The 18,000-nt window shown below is 36.4% G+C and overlaps 2 protein-coding genes across 2 annotated transcripts; one reads left to right on the forward strand and one right to left on the reverse strand.

Moving 5' to 3' along the window:
* The first annotated feature begins 4,718 nt into the window (after nt 1-4,718).
* On the forward strand, nt 4,719-5,949 carry LOC104231404 (cyclin-U2-2-like). The gene is made up of 2 exons (XM_009784426.2): nt 4,719-5,215; nt 5,507-5,949. Exons 1-2 carry the CDS (start codon nt 4,803-4,805, stop codon nt 5,769-5,771), a joined length of 678 nt encoding a protein of 225 aa, XP_009782728.1. The 5' UTR covers nt 4,719-4,802; the 3' UTR covers nt 5,772-5,949.
* Nucleotides 5,950-15,750: 9,801 nt separating this feature from the next.
* On the reverse strand, nt 15,751-16,943 carry LOC138872910 (uncharacterized mitochondrial protein AtMg00810-like). The gene is made up of 4 exons (XM_070151330.1): nt 16,869-16,943; nt 16,705-16,775; nt 16,318-16,648; nt 15,751-16,215 (listed from the first exon to the last, which is right to left on the reverse strand). The coding sequence occupies exons 1-4, from the start codon at nt 16,941-16,943 to the stop codon at nt 15,751-15,753; spliced, it is 942 nt and encodes a 313-aa protein (XP_070007431.1).
* Nucleotides 16,944-18,000: the final 1,057 nt, after the last annotated feature.

Below are 18,000 nucleotides of genomic sequence, written 5' to 3' on the forward strand. Positions count from 1 at the left end.
TATTCACTTAATACCATAATTATCCCCACAATTAATGAATTATCCATATAATTAGAAATTATCTCAAGTTACTTAAAATACTACTCACTTTTTAACACACATTATACACTTTACTATCATGGCCATGTGGTACCTTGTATGGTAATAGTCCATAAATACCGGGTATTTTAGCTCGGGCCGTATATTATCCCAAAATGTCAAACTTCGACGAAGTTCATTTTCTTTAATTTGCTTACCTTCTCACCTTCACGAATTTACTCATTACTTGTTTGAAATAGCATAAAATGCTTATAATCTTAAAATAATCTCATTCCCGAACTTCCATTAATTTATTTATGGCGTACTTTCAAGTACGAAATATGTGGTGTAACAAGAGTAGCATAAAAAATATTTTCCCAAAAAAATATTTTCTACTCTCTATCCAAACACTAGAAAATATTTTTCAAAAAACTTTTCCGCTCACAAACCAAGTAAGGGAAAATAATTAATAAAATCACTCATTTTCCATGAAAATATTTCTTCATACCAAACACACTCTTAATGATTAAGATCTGAATTATTAAGATTCAAACTTTAAAAACCAACACACTTAATGTCTGATATCTGAATGATTAAGATTCAGACCTCCATTAAGTGCAAATAAATGAGGCCTTAGAGAGCTTTAGCCCTTATAAGGTCGATAAATCAGTTGTACTAAAACTTCAAAATATATGCACATGAAAATCAAAATCATCCCTATGTTATTTACTCTCTCTATATGGTGTCGATTGGATATGAAGTTGACGCTTAATGACAATGGGGGTGTGCGATTCATCAAGTGCAATCAACAATGCCCATATTCCGTACCCATTTTGATTAGTCGTGCCATCAAAGTCAAATTTTCATTTCTTCCTCTTCTGTGATAGTTATTTTCTCGTTTGGGAAGCAATTCTTAAACTCATGTTCCTCCTTGATAGGGTGCAAGGTGTTCTGCTATCACCCTTCTTTTTGGTTACGTACGTGATGTCGAATTCAGACAGAAGAAAGCAAATAAAATAGTAATATTGAAGGCTTTTACACATAGATAAATATACGTAGTCTATCAAAATTGCTCTTATTATCAACTAGATTAAATAAGAGATGGAGGGAGTTCTACATATCCTTCATAGTTCTACTGCTCCTAGTAAAAAGGTAAACTTTTATACCAAGTGGCCCAAATAAGTCATGTCAGTAAAAGTAAAACAAAAGGCAATAAGATTAAATAGTTTAGAAAACAGAAGAGTAACATTTTAGAAATTCTATATATTTAAAATACTTAAACAAAAAAAGGGGTTTAAATCTTATATGCAGACTTTTAAATTACCCCATCCACACAGGGACAAACAATGGTTGAAATGTCAATCCTAAACATAATATCAGAAATGCAAATACTGACCTTATGTTTTTTACCAACTTGTTGGAATTTTCTGTTTCTCCTTTTACTAATTGAAAAAACATTTAAACTGCCATATGAAAACGACAAGAGATGCAAGTTGCCCGTACACAGAATTCTATGCAATTTCTGATCAAATAGTAACATGGATATTAATAGTAAAACATTAAAGAAACCGTACAAATATTTCATTCATGACCATTTGACCAATAATTGACATGTTCTAAAGTTGGCCATTTGGTAACATGATTTAGTAATTTCATTTAAGTAACCTTTTGACTGAATAGGGGATGAAACTTGAAAGGGTATTATCACTTTTAATCCGCGCCAAAAATTATTTATATTTGGTAGCCGAAAAAATATATAAAATTTGTATAATTTTATATATAACATACAGAATATATTTGTATTATTTATATATATATATATATTAATATAATTTTATATCATTTTTCAAATATTATTTTTACAACGGTTATATAGTAGTATAATTTTTCAAACTTTTTGAAAGGTCATTATAGTTGGAACTTTGGGTTAGGCCCAAACTAAATTAATTATAGTATAGGCCATACACAGCCTGTATGGGCAAAAATCATGGGGTAATGGAGTGGGCCCAAAGCCCTTAAAATTTCAACGTGTTGGTACTCATGATATTGTACAAAATCGTACTTTTCAATCTTTTTGATTTGATAAGAAAATCTTATTCTATATTTTTTTGTGCTCATGTTCAATCAAGTGGATCTCCTTTGGTTTCTACTTTTCATGTCACACTTAATATCATGGCATCACTTTTATTTAATGCGGTAAATGAGTTTAGAAAACACATTAGTATATATTGAAAGATCTAACTAATGTCTATGCCCACTACTAAATGTTATTGAAAGATCGAACAAAAAAAGAAAAATCCTTTTACAACAACTGTAAATGATTAATATATGTACCTCAGCAATTTCAATGTGCAGGTTTGATTAAGGAGAGAAAAAATTACAGATAGAGGTTGATCTATCAGTTCATGCTTTCTATACGTGTTCATTAGCAGCATTTTGTAGCTAACACTAAAATAGATGAGTGTAAAAAAATGAAAGACATGCATAAAATATTTTGTATTCACACATGAATTAAGTAACAAAAACTGATGAAGAAGGTCCTTCGTGAAATTTGAACCTTGCACATTTGGGTGCAAAGAAAATTTACAATAAAAAATTTGCAACTTTAATAGATTAACAAGGATCTATTTTTGGTATATGTTGAACTTTAGACAATATTTTACCTTTGCAATTCATAAGCGTCCTATGTTATATTCATTAGGATTTTGAAGGCCAGCCTGATGCAAGAAATCTTGTGTCACGCAGGATTCGAGGAAAGGCTGTGACCTAAAGGATGTGATGTAAACAACATATTCTAATGCAAGCATTAGAAGCTGCTTTCATGGTACGAATCTATAACATATAGATCACACAGATACAACTTTTCGTTGCTCCAAAATTCCCCTTCTTTCACTAGGATTTTGAATCTTGGATATATGCTAACAATAAGAATAGAGACATTTTGTCACTATGTATAATCACTGGCGTATTTAGAATAGAAGTTATGAGTTCATTTGAACTCATAATTTATGCATCCTATATAGCTACCAGAAAACTCATTAAATATATATAAATAATTGATTTTAAACTTGTTAAATTAGATGAATCTGAACTCATAATATTCAAATTCTAAATTTGCGTCTTTTAATATAATACAGCCCGGTGATGAAGAATTAAGAAGCTCACACGAAAGCTTCCAACAAATCTTTTGTACGTATTGTTTTAAGTAGTAGCAAGTTGCAAAACCAAAAAGATTATATGAAGTTAATGTCTGAAGCTACTGCACGTGTGACTTGTACCAGTCTTAGTCACAAACCCTGAGAATAGTATGTATTTTTTATTTGATTGGTATAGCTGGGGACACAATTCTCAAAGAAACAAAGACCCCTTCTTTAAATGTGGGCTTCAGCAGTGGACCTTTAAAAGACCTAACACATTTGATTACTTCCCTTCCCCTACTGTCGGTGACTCTCCTTCATCTTCACCCTCTTTTGGATTTATTCATATGGTAAATCTACTCTGGCTACATTTATTTTTATGCTAATATGTTTTCCTTACTATAGTAGTTTTTGAATTTAATAGACCCTGGGAGCAATGGTAAATACCTATAAGCCACGGGTTCGAGTTGTGGAAGTAGTGACAGAGTCACATGCACTAAAGGGATGTTAAATGATACCCCTTCGTTGGAAAATTACACTGTATAACTCGATAATTTTTTTAAAATATGTATATCTACAATATAGTGACACCCTTCACTTTTTGGTGAATTTCTTTCTTTATATTTAGATTGTCTTCATCACATTTTTTGGTGCAATCATTTCTCGAACCCTGTGTGAACGCATGATACCTTGTGCACCGAACTGTCTTTAATAGTATTTGAACTAACATACGAACACCTAAACTTATATTACTATCGGTACGGGATGGCGATATTCGTCAATCGTTAGGCAAATAAGAAAAAATCACCAAACTTTCTTTGTCCACGGTTAGGATTTACAACCTGATCTCACATGGTTTTCACCTACTTTGTAATTAATCTTTGGACAATAAGTATTATTTGAAAGATTATAAATTGGATAAATCATGCGAGGTAAGGTAAATACATTAGAGTTGTATTGTGATTATATGAATATATTCATGAATATTTACCGTTTATCATAAGTTCAATTCGTCATTGATCCTAAATATGGATTGACAACTCACAAGGTCAATAACCTTATTCAGTCACAGTAAAGGTACACATTAGGGTGTAGACTAACAGTTGACTAGTAGCATTGTGAGATTCAAGAACAGCTTGCAGTGATAGTTCTAGACGGCAAAATAAAAGGGAGCATATAATATAAAAAATAATATGCATATGATAATATAATATGTGATCTAACAATAATTTAAAGCAGAAAACTAGCTGGTGTGTCTGGACTTTGCCTTTACAATAAGAAGGCAAATATCTTGTAATTTGATATTCTCACTCCTTTCCTTCCCACCTTCCAAGTGCCCCAAAAGTTTCACTTTATAAAATTCTCTTTATTATATATGCCATCTATAACGTCAATTCACTATAGCAATCAAAAAATTTCGGAACAAACAAACTATTATAGAGAGGTTTGATGGTATAACACATCCAAATTCCCCCTTACTAAGCACCAAACTTTCTAATTTCCCTCCCTTATATAAATAAACTCATTTCCCTTCCCAAAACCATTCATTCATTTCCCAAGAAAAAAGAGTAGAAAACCAAAACCCTCCCTTTCAAATTCCTCAGCTCTAGCTCTTTTTTTTCCTTTGAATAAACTCATAATCAAGAAATGGCCTTGGCTGTAACAAACTCAAATATATCTCCAAGAAAACTAAGGGATGATCTATACTTTTACTCATATCAACAAGACTCAAATATCCCATTAGTGATCTCAGTTCTTGCTTCTTTAATTGAGAGAAATTTGGCTAGGAATCAAAGGATAGCAAAAAACTGTACATGGGCATTATCCAAGAATGTAAGAACAAGAGTATTTGACTGCCATGAAACACCAGATATGACAATACAATCATATTTGGAGAGAATTTTTAGATATACAAGAGCTGGACCTTCAGTTTATGTGGTTGCTTATGTATATATTGATAGATTCTGTCAACTCTATCCTGAGTTCAGAATTAGTCCAAGAAATGTACATAGGCTACTCATTACCACTATTATGGTTGCTTCCAAATATGTTGAAGACATGTAAGTTTCTTTTCTTTAATTTTCTTTCCTTTTTCTTTGTTTTCTTTGTCATCCTACTTCACTTCAGTTTATTTTTTGTTTTTTGCTTCAATTTCTTTGTAACAACATCTTTTGTTCCGATATTTTTTTACTGCTATAGTGAAATGCTGTTATAGAAAACATATATTATGACATAACATAAAAATTAGTTCTAAGAAATATTTGACTTTTATAGTGAATTGTTATTATACGGGGACGCTGTTATAGAGAGATCTGACTGTAATGTATATATTTTGAATTATTTTTCTGCAGGAATTATAGGAATTCATATTTTGCAAGAGTAGGAGGATTGACAACAAATGAAATGAACAAATTGGAGATGGAGTTTTTATTCATGATGGGGTTCAAGTTTCATGTGAATGTAAGTGTTTTTGAGAGCTATTGCTGCCATTTGGAAAGGGAAGTGAGCATAGGAGGAGGTTATGAAATTGAGAGGACTTTAAGGTGTGCTGAGGAAATCAAATCAAAACAAAGAGAAGAAAGAAGATGTAGCCAAATTACTAGAGTTTTGCTGTAATTCAATTTCATAATGGGAGTTTTTCAATTACAAATTGTAAATACTATGTAAAGGAGTTTTCAATGTTTTTGCTGTGTAACAAAGCATAGTAGAAGTTCTCAAATGTAACAAGTTTTGCTTAGGCTTTCTGCAGTGAAAATATTTGATTTTGAAATCACTTTAAAGTTGATTATTATAATCTCTTCTTGGTTTAAATCAATACACGTTAATCATTCTTGGTCAGTAAGTCAAAGAGGTAACTTCATAACTTTTACTGAAACGAAGACCGAGGTCAGGAGCGGATCCAGCCCTTTGATATGGTTTTTTTTTTAACCCACTAATTTGGATGAGAAACATTAATTTATGCATAAAAATTCTTAAACCCAACTCCGACCAAGGTGAAAGTATATTTATATACAAAGTGTAGATGTCATTGAGCGGAGAGTAGAAATGACACCAGTAGCCACTGTAAAGTAGGAGTGGCGATGGATCGGTTCGGCCGGTTATTTTATAAAATTTATATCATACCAATTTTTCGATTATTCTATTATGTATAATTAAAATTGGATTTTTCGAAACCATCTCAATCACGTCGGTTTCTTTTCGGTATCGTTACGGTTTGATAAATTTTCGATAATTTTTCTAATGTTATGTAAAAGTCAGTAGTAGAAGTAGAATACAATAACATACATACTTTTTTAGGACTTAGCAAAACTCTCTAGATATTGAAAGATGGCTAGAGTATAGATCAATAACTATTCTACATCAGCATAAAAATCTAAGCAAATACAAAAACAATATAAATCACACGAGTTAAAAAATATTAACTAAGTTGGGATTCAAGAATAAATTCTATAGAAGATTAAATATTCAAGAAGATAAATCAAAATCATACGAAAGGAAACATGTTCAATACATTATATATTGTTATTCATAGTAGTTACAATACTGTGTCTTGCTAGTGAACATGCTAGAAATAATTTAGTTTCAACAGGAGTATCAAAATAGGTTTGGAGGATTTTAAGTTTAATTACGTGTTGGCTTGTAACTGTTTCATAATTCAAAGGCCTAAAAAAAATTTAATGCTTTTATTATTTTTAAACTTAATATATAAATATATTATTCACATTGTAAATTTATTCGGTATGGTTCGGTATTTTTTCGATTTATTTTCATAAAATAAAAAACCTACCCTAATTATCGGTACGGTTATAGATTCATATAAAAACCTACGGTTTTATTAAAAGAAACCTAAAATTCGATTCGGTACGATACCGTTCGGTCTGTTTAAGTCGGTTTTTAAATATCCATTGACGCCCCTACTGTAAAGGGCTGCTATTTAGGAATTAGCTAGTGTGTCCTGAATTTTAGTTTTTCAGTTCAATTTTTCGGGACAAAAGTGTTCTGAATTGTCTGAAGTTAAGATTTTTAGTTCAAAATTTGAGGATAAAATAAGTACTGGCTAATATCTAAATAACATCACTAAAAATGCCTATATGTGCACTTGCCCCTCATTGAGACGTAAAGAAAAAACAGTGGTCCACGGATCGGGTTGTGCACACCTCAATACCTATTACTTTCAACTAATAAAACTGTACATATATCGAATAATTTTGTCCACCAAACCTTAAAGTATTGAATAAATGAGAAGAATTCACCTGCCCATTTTGCCTCGGCTAGAATTCATGCTACAACTCTAAACGGGTAACATAGGTAAGTTCTTCCTTAGAAATACACCTAACTATAGATGGGATAAATTGCTTAAGTTAAAATGTTACATGCTCTGTTATGGGACTTAATTCGTCAATATAGGTTCAATATATGTAAGATATAATAGTAATTATCTAGATTTTCACGAAATACCAGAGAAAAGAATAAATTTCTTAACTTTTTATTGGCAACAAATATGTAAATTAAGTGAAATGAACAAGATCTTGAAGTCTAAAATAATGAGTCAAGAAGGATTTAGTTCTAGATAGCTATAGTTTACAAAAAAAAAGGTTTAGGGTAAAGTCCGTAACCTAATTAGCACTAATATTAGCTCATGATTGCAATTCCTTTGCTTTTTTATTTGTAACAAATTTTCTTTAATCAAATCCCATAATGGTGTGTACGAACAAATATAATTTAAATAATTGAGAAACATTAGAACATAATAAAATACTAAAAGACCCAAAGTAGAGCAGCATCTAATTATGGAAGATCTGATTCACATCATAATGTCATGCCAACAGAAAACAAATTGTGAGAGTCAATGGGGGAGAAGAGGTAGAATTAGGACAATGCAATTATTGCTTCATATATTTATTTTAAGTAAAGAAAAGCTCTGGTTTTAGTAAAGGTTCAGCTAATCAAGAACAATATATTTCAGAAATTGATTTGTTTAATTTCCTAATCAAGATACAATGTTTCTTGCTCCTTACAAGGTTTTCTCTTTCTTGTATGATTAGCCGTAGCCTTAGACTCAGCAGTGATGTTTTTTTTTTAGTAGTATTGTCGTTTTACTTCGTGTTTTAGAGAGTATAATAGGCTCGTATTCGTCATATTATGTAAAGGCAAAATAGGAAAGAAAAATGAGTGATAATCATTCTGCCCCTTCAACTTTGTGTAAAAAATAGAACTCCTCCTTCTATATATATGCTATATAGAGAATTTGAGATTCTTCACTCCTATCTCAAAGTAAGACGATTGACCGGCGGTCTTTGTATATATTTACTATGATGGAAAATGTTTTCGGATTTTTGAAAAGATTCTTTTTAACAAAAGAGATGAAATAACTTTCCTCACTTATTTTTTGGGTGATTGACACAAAAGGATAAAGGGGCTGATCTTAGCAGAATATCCCTAAAATTAGCGGTATTTAAAAGATGACTCCGCAATTGCACATAACTCTTTAGGGGTTTTGCTATCGAATTAAGTGGGCGTTTGGACATACGAATTATAAAATTTCAAAAAATGGTGAAATCTTTTTTCAAGTGAAAATGATATTTGAAATTTAGAGTTGTGTTTGGAAATGAATATAATTTTGGGTTGTTTTTGAAGTTTTGTTAGTGATTTGAGTGAAAATTTTGAAAAACAGCTTTTTGGAGTTTTTCAATTTTTTGAAAATTTCCAAAATGCATCTTCAAGTGAACATTGAAAATTTTATGAACAAACGTTGATTTCGGAAAAAAAGTTGATTTTTTTTTTTGGAGAAAAATAATTCTTATGTCCAAATGGGCTCTAAATTGTTCATCAAAATTTACCGGATTAGCATACTTTTTCGAGTTGTTTTGACAAAGTGCTGTTGCAACTTCAATTTCGATCAAACCACCCCAAATCTATTCCAAATTATCTCAAATTTGAAACAAAGCAACGAGTTACAATTTCGACCTCGCTCGAATTAACATCTTCATGGACATCGGCCATCGCCAAATGAAAGGAAAGTTCGACCTCGCTCGAATTTACAACGGGTTACAATTTCGACCTCGCTCGAATTAACACCCTCATGGCCATCGGCCATCGCCAAATGAAAGGAAAGTTCGACCTCGCTCGAATTTATAACGGGTCACAATTTCGACCTTGCTCGAATCAACACCCTTACGGTCGTCAACTATCGCCGAGGGGAAGTAAAATTTTGCCTACCCAAATCAACCAATCAAATCTTGACCTCGTCGAACTCATAACAGGTCATAGTTCAATCTCGCGCGAGCTCGCCCCCTGCCATCGCTAAACTCGCCATGAAAAATTAACTTCGCCCAAATTGGCAAGTCTAAATTCGACCTCGTTCAAATATATAAGTCAAGATTAACTTTGCCCAAATTGGCAAGTCTAAATTCGACCTCGTTCGAATATACAAGTCAAAACTGGCTTCGCCCAAGTTGGCAAGTCTAATTTCGACTTAGCTTGAATATACAAGTCAAGACTGACTTCTCCTAAGATGGCAAGTCTAATTTCGACCTCGTTCGAATATATAAATCAAGGTTGATTTCGCCCACATTGGCAAATCAGAAGTCAACCTCGCCCGAACTTGCAGATCCAAAGTGACTTCATTCGAACTCACATAACGGAATCCGACTTCACTCGGATCAAGCAAACTAGATCCGCCCTTATTCAAATGCCCGATTAAAAGATCAGGGATCCATCACGAAGAAATTCGAAAATCTTCTCCCTAAGAGAGGAAAAACAAAAGAAAAATGAGAGAGAAGGAGAAGGAAAGTCAAGAGATACATAAACGCAGGCGAAGCAACTAATTTATTCAAATGTACGTGCACAACAGGCGCGCCTTAGAAAAGGCTGAAACAGGCCCTCAAGAAAAAGGTAAAATTAAACAACAATAAAAAAAACTAAGTACAAAGCTGCAACAAAGTTTCACTCGGCGTCATCTCCACCGCCGTTCTCTCTAGTGTCCTCATCATCAGAAAGTCCATCCTCAACTTCAACTCCCTCACCAGTCTCCGGTGTCGCAGGGTCGTAACCGCAGAAAATACGAGCCTCACATGCTTTGCCCGAGCATCTTCAAAGGCGGCCTAAAGAACACTTCTCGCCTCCCACAAACCCTTGTATATGTATCGTTGGGCCTCGGCATGAACCCATAGCTCATACAAGTGGTGGGGGACAGCGGCAAAGGCAGATTCGGCCTGAGCCAACAACTGCGCCTTCTCGACCTCAAGAGTTGCGACCCGTTCTTCCAGGTTTGAAGCTTCCTGGTCAATTTCACCAATACGCTCCTCGAGCCGCGCCTCCCTCAGTGTGGCTGTCGCCCTCTCAGATTCTTGCTCAGACTTAAGAACACAGATATTGTCCTCTAGCACCGCCGCCCTCGCCAAAACCGACACTCAAGCATCCTCGGCTCTCTCCATCTCAGCCACTTTATTTTCTAGCTCGGCCACCTTCTCCGTCTATTTTGCACTCAGAGCGTTGACCCTAGTGGCACTTTGCTCAAACTCAGCTTGTAAAGACGGCACCTTCGCCTGAAGGTCCTCGCACTCTGTGATAACCCCTTTTGCCCATATCAAGTTCTTCGTCCTTGGCATGAAGTAGCTCCTCATGCTCACTGCATCTGCGGATAAAACGCATCAGTTCCTCATCTTTTTTCTCTAACTCCTTCCTGATTGACTGGGTACTAGCACCCGCTTTGAGCTGCTCGTGCATCTCACGACATCTGTTGCGATACTGCCGATACTTCTCGGCCATTTTCAAAAATATTTCGCCCCGCGTCTCAGCCCTACGAGCACTCTCGACCTCCATCATGTAAGTCTAAAAAAGGAGGGGAAGAAAGAGTCAATATAGAGACAAAGGTCACAAAATGAAGAAAACAAAAAGGAACTCACCCTTAAGGCCATCGCTGCCACACCGCGTGACAACCCAAAATCGCTGACCTCCTGAAGAGATTCGCTCTCACCAGCAGAGCATAGAAGATCGAACTGTGGTACCAAATCGATCGTGTCTTGCAACAAGTTGAGATCTGACGGAATTTCGAGTATTCGGGAAGGGCCTTCCGCCCTTACCACAGTTTGGGTAAAACCCTCCTCGAACATCCTCATGTCCTCAGGGTCAATTTCGGATTCGGATTCATAATACTCAACCATGACGTCCTTTACCCTCTCATTGGCCGAAGAAGGGGTGCGGTTCGACCGAGATGATGATGGCCTGCTCGAAACAACAGCAGCCTCAGAACTCCATCCCTCCGTCACAATAACCTCTTGAACGCTTGCAACAGGCGTCGCCTCTGTGTGTAGGCTGGCACCACCGCCGGTCTCGGGTGCCGTCGAAGCAAGGTCGCCCCTCGAGGGTGTTTCGGCTAATGAAGCCCCTTCTAACACTACCCTTCGCCTCTTTAATGTGCCTCTCCACTACCAACGCGGGAATATTCACTCATTGAACGGACTGCGAGAACTGGGGTCTCCGGTTAAGGAGTAACCTCTAGGCGTACGGCTTCACCAACGGGCGCGGTCCGACAAGCGGCCAAACTTTCTACACCCTCGCCTGCAGTAGCTCTTGGTACGGGCCGGACAGAGAGCGCTGGTTGATGGAACGCGAGCGGGGAAGCCCTCGTACTTCTCACTCCTTTCCAACCTATCAGTAAAGAGGAATTTGATCACATAACAAAAAAACTGCAAAGTAGAGAACAAAGCGAAACCACGACGATCCAACTCACCAGTAAGCGGCTTGCGCCCAAACTTCTCATGGAAAGATGCCCACTTATGAATCCCCGTTGTGTGGGGGAGAATTGCGCTCACCCACTCGCTGATATCAGAAATTAGCGGAGAGGTAGTCTCTCGGCTACAAAAATAAAAGCAAATCCTCAGTGAAGTCGTTAAAGGGAGACGACCGACGACTATCTTAGGGAAAATTGCACAAAGTAAACGGAAAGGAAAACTTACGAGCGAAATTCCACGTCTTAGGAAACCTCGCCGGATTCGATACGACATGTTCTGTTTGGACATAGAGTAGTATTTCCAAAAGCGGCAGTTGGTCTTATCATCCATCTTCACCACCAAACTCTTGGTTCCTCGATGACACATATGAATAAACGTACCCCAAAGAAAATGAGTGGCGAAGAGGTGGAGCATGTGTCCTAGAGAAATTCCTCGGCCGGCCAACTCTGCATACTTGATGAGCATGCGGAAAAGCTTATACACATACAGAGAGAGTTGAGCCGGGCACACCTGGTAAAAATGGCAGAAATCAACTACCAAGGAAGGAAGGGGGAGCGTGTACCCAATGATAAAGGGATATGCGTAAAACGCGTAGTAGCCCGGGCGATGTAATGCACTATATCCTTATCCGCCGGTACCATTTCAATATGATTGGGGATCCTCCATTTGGCTTTGAACGCCGTAGTCGCCGCAACATCCATCGTGGAAGGAACAGGCTTCAGTTCATCTCCGGCAGGGCTGTTAAAATCGGTCCTCGCCTTCCCCGTGCGGGGAACCACCTCATCTACTATCGGAAACCCCTTATCTTCCACCAGTTCCACTCCCTCTTCGAGTAGGGGGTACGTTGTTCTCCGTCTCGGAGCACCTACAACTTTATTAGAGTGGGAAGAAATAATGGCCATTTGTTTTCTTCGATCCAAAGAAGCGAAGATGATGAATGAAAAATGGTCACTATAAATCCTAACAGAAGTAGAGATATGAGAGATTAAGGAAAAAGGAGGAGACTTGTGAAATTCTCTCTTAAGCAATTGAAAAACGTAACATTCAAATAAGGAGCTCCCCCTTACTTATAGGGATATAAATGCCCTAAGCAGGAAAACCAAGAGCCTCCAGTTGAAAAACAAAAAGGGCACGGAAAACAACACAATACCTAGAAAACGTGTGCCATGATGATGCATGGGGAATATTGATGACAGCCTGAACTGACGTGACGGTCCATTCTTGAACTAACGTAACGGTCCGATGCGATTCTCGAAGCGTCACGTCGCTACCTCGCCATGAGGTTCTTTCCCCTCGCATAAAACATTCAGATTTCTCCTAGTTTTTTAATCAATAGGGTCCGCCCATCGAGCTCGCCAATAGGCGACCCCAACGGGCGGAGGGACTAACTGTATGGGTCAAAATCTTATCACACGTGGATTAGCGCTACCATGAATGGTAAGAGGTCAACTAAGTCGTGGTCGTTCCCACAAGATGTAATAACAATGAATACCTCGGCCACTGCCGAGATCGAGCCATCAAATAGCCTGTATGGTGAAGTAAATATCGTGGTATTTCAGGGAGGCAACATGAAGTACAATCAAGGGATAAAGACATTCTGGTTAAGAACTGATGGACAAAAAGGTATACTGATAATATATATAGGAGGAAAGAAAGCAAGAAAAGGGGGGCTTCCTCTCCGAAAAAAGGAGAAGAACAGAAGACCAAGGAAAGGCTTAGATAACAAATACAAGTCTCTGTAATCGTGATTATTGAATCAAGGATGATAGATCTCGTTAGTGGTAGTGGCATTCCATCTTTTCCGTTTTTATCATCACACCACGAGATGAAATATCAAGAATGTAAGCCTATCATCTATATTTGACATCTTATATGATACCGGAAAATTTATAAGTTTGATTATATATGATTCTCTTACCTGATGTGCTTAGATCTAGAATTAATTATTCTTGGCTAGAATTTATCCTCTATTTTATTCCTTAATTAATTTAACAAAAAGCTTGATTCTCTTTTGGTCAAACAGTCACGCCGTTCTAAATTCTGCTATTCTTTCTTCTAATAGCCCATTTAAAGTAGTTGTCAAAGGTCAGAATGTGTTTTATGGTGACGAAAAATATGTCTTGGAAAGTGTTGTCCAAAAAATATGTATGTGAAGAAGCTTTTTCTTTACATTTGGTGTCTACGAAAAAATCACCATGTTAATATCCTCTCATTTGTAATTGTCAGTCATTCAAAAAAGCTATGAATAGACAAGACCTTTGTTTGCATCAAGAAGATCCTTGTAGGATTCTTTTTATTTATATTTCCCCTTATTTTAACTTTAAGTTTTGCATGGGTGATATCAGTTATCTATTCGGTTGTTGAAAGGCTACATCTCTTGATAAAGACCTATCCTGTTCAACTTACATTCACTTTAACTACTAGTATAACAAAATCACGGACAAGTAGGATGGAAGTTTGGAAGAAACGGTAAAATCGTTTCCACTAAATTGGAGTAATTTAATTGGATTCAATTTATATAAATGAAAAGTATAAAAATCATACACTATCAGTATATCTCATATATTAAAATAATTTTTTTAATGGGAAAGTCATATCATTTCCTCTCCGCCACTAAACTTTATCTCTTTGGAACAGAGGGAGGGACAGCATTGTTGACGATTCGGACGAACCCATTAATTTTTATTTATACTATGTTTTTGTATAAAAAATAAATATATATAAATATTTAATTGCGAACTCAGTTACAAAACGAGCTATGATTCGATAATTAATTTGACCTTGCCTATATATGTAGCTGGATTAGATACCTAATAATCAGCAAATTTTAAGAACTACCAATATATGGATAAGTGTTACAAATGAGATGAGATTATGGGAATATACTAATTTTAAAAGACTTATTAAATATGCTAAATTTCATCTTCACAAATGATTGGAACAGAGTTAGGCGATTGTTGTTTGATACAAAATACAATATTGTATCCACCTCCCGACCACTTTGCTCATGTTTTATGTACACTCAAACAGTTTCAACTTTCTACTTTATTCCCAAAACCAACTCAGCTTGTCGCCCTTCTTTCACCTAATTGTTATAAATACTGTTCTCTTTTGGTAGTTAGCATGTAAAATATGCTCTTTAATTCTGTAGTATAAACATTTAAGCTTAACTAAGGTTGGGAGCAATTTCTGAGTAGCTTCAAGATTTTGTCTTTTCTGAATTAATAAGAGAGTTAAAGGAGATATCGAAGTCTACTTATGTTTTCTCCATTTGTCGTTATCCTTGTTGAAAGAAGACTGAGAAAACATTGATAATCATCTGTCTTTTGATGTACTGGAGTTGGCTTAATTTATTAATCCTATATATTCCATACATTGGATCATCTCATGAAATGCCTACAAAATCTTCTTTCGGTTTATCTTTGTCTTGTTTTTTTCTGCGAAATTTCTCCTAGTTTTTGGACTTGGACTTGGTTTGAACTTCTAAATTGTTCTCTTCTGGACATCTTCACATAGGTTGTTTGTTAAGTACAGAGATTTGGAGAAGAATGACAAAACTAAAGTAAAGTTCATGACCTGAGAGAAGCTTCGAGAGAAGAAGATATCTTGTATTGAGTAAAAATGAAAAATCTGTGTCTTTACAATAGGGAGAGTCACTTATAAATAGTGGGCCTTGACCCGGTGACCCAATTACAAAACAAATATAACATGGGTCAATTCTAATTACAATAATGACCCAAATACAAAATCAGCCTTTATCTGGTACTCTAACAGCCTCCCTCAAGTTGGAGGGTGAAAAAAACCCCAACTTGCGAAGATGAAGGTGATGAGCAGGTCTAGGAAGGGCCTTGGTAAGAATATCAGCAACTTGAGCACCGCTGACCCAAGCTAATTAGCCCATCACCAATCTTGCCTCTGACGAAATGACAGTCCAGCTCTATATGTTTAGTCCTCTCATGAAAGACTGGATTGCGGGCAATGTGCAAAGCAGCCTGGTTGTCACAACACAGAGGAATTGGAGAAGAAAAAGGAAGACCAAAATCAGATAGCAATCTTGAAAGCCAAGTAACCTCACCAGCAGCTTTACTCACAACCCTGTATTCAGCTTCAGCAGTAGAAAGATAGACCACAAGCTGCTTCTTGGATTTCCAGCTCACCAAACAATCACCAAGAAACACACAAAAACCAGTGACAGACCTTCTACTATCAACACAAGAAGCCCAATCACTATCACAATATACCTTTAAAGAAAGATTAGGAGAGTTACTGAAGAACAGACCAAAGTGAGAAGTCCTTTTCAAATACCTTAAAAGATGCAAAGCAGCCTGCATATGAGGGACACAAGGAGTTTACAAGAATTGGCTAAGATGTTGAACTGCAAAACTGATATCAGGCCTTGTGTGTGTTAAGAAATTTAACTTGCCCACCAAGCATCTATACTCTTCAGGCTTGGGAAAGGGATCACCAACAGAAGCCTTTAATTTCTCATTGATATCAAGGGGACAAACAACAGAAGAAGAAGCAGAAGAAGCAAATAACTCTAATAAGTCATGAATAAACTTCTTCTGATGGAGAAGTACCCCAGAATCACAATAGAGAACCCCAATTCCCAAAAAATAATTAAGAGGATCAAGGTCCTTAATCCTGAATTTTTCATGCAGAAAACCCCTTAAGGAAGAAATCTCTGACAAATCAGTCCCAGTAAGAATGATATCATCCACATACACAGCTAAAATGACCAAGAAAGAGCCAGAACCCCTAGTAAATAAGGAGTAGTCATTTAAAGAGTGAGAATATCCTCTAGAACAAAGGACCTGAGATAGTTTAGCATACCATTGTCTGGAAGCCTGTCACAAACCATAGAGGGACTTGAGTAGCTTGCAAACTAAAGGAGGAGAAGAAGAAGAGGAGGAAGGAACAGATAGACCGGAAGGCACCTTCATGAAAACTTCTCATCAAGATCCCCATGTAAAAATACATTATTAACATTAAGTTGAAATAAAGGCCAATGTTGTTTGACAGCCACAACAATCAAAGACTTCACAGTAGACATTTTAATAACAGGAGAAAAAGTTTCACGAAAATCAACTCCTTCAACTTAAGTATCACCCCTAACTACTAACCTGGCCTTATACCTCTCTAGACTCCGATCAACTTTATATTTTACTTTGTATACCCATTTTCAGCCTATAAGCTTCTTACCAGGAGGTAACTCAATAATATCCCAAGTTCTATTAGCCTCCAAAGCCTCAAACTGCTTTCTCATAGCATCCTGCCACTCAGGGACAACAGCAGGCTGAGAGTAAGTGTAAGACTCAGGAATGTGGAGCTGTGAAGTGGTGGCATTGAAATAAACAGACTCAGAACTAGAATAAACAGGGACAGAAACAGAAGGAGGAAGGGTAGGACACATAAAATCCTAAAGATAAGCAAGAACAGTATGAGGTCTACCAGATCTCTTGAGTGGAGGGGGAGAAGAGGGAAGAACATAAGGGGAATAGGAGCTAGGAGAAGGTGAGGAAATGAGATTAGGGGAACTTGTGAAAGAAGAAGGAGGAGTAGAGGATGGAGAATAAGAAACAGGGATAGAATGAGATAAAGGAGAGGTTGAATCATCAGAGAAATGGCCAGGAATGAGAGGAGAGGGCAATATATGGGATGAGATAGTATAGGATTTGGAAAAAAGGAAAATGTTTTCATGGAAAGTCACATCTCTAGAGATAAAACAAGATTTAGTAGACAAATTGTAAAGTTTATAACCCTTTTTGGCAAAAGGGTATCCAAGGAAAACACATGGGACAAACCTAGGATGAAATTTATCTCTATGGGATTTGGGCACAGTTGAGTAGCAAAGACACCTAAAAGATCTAAGGTGAGTGTATACAGGAGCCTTGCCAAAAAGTAACTCATAGGGACTCTTGTGCTTAAGGAGAGGACAAGGGAATCTATTTATCAGATAAGTGGCAGTACGGAGACAATCACCCCAGAATTTGATAGGAAGATGAGATTGAAACAAAAGAGCCCTGGCAGTCTCTAACAAATGCCTATGTTTTCTTTCAACTACACCATTTTATTGTGGGGTGTGAGGACAAGAGGTTTGATGAATGATC

This window comes from Nicotiana sylvestris, chromosome 1 (assembly GCF_000393655.2).
Source record: "Nicotiana sylvestris chromosome 1, ASM39365v2, whole genome shotgun sequence".
NCBI lineage: Eukaryota > Viridiplantae > Streptophyta > Magnoliopsida > Solanales > Solanaceae > Nicotiana > Nicotiana sylvestris.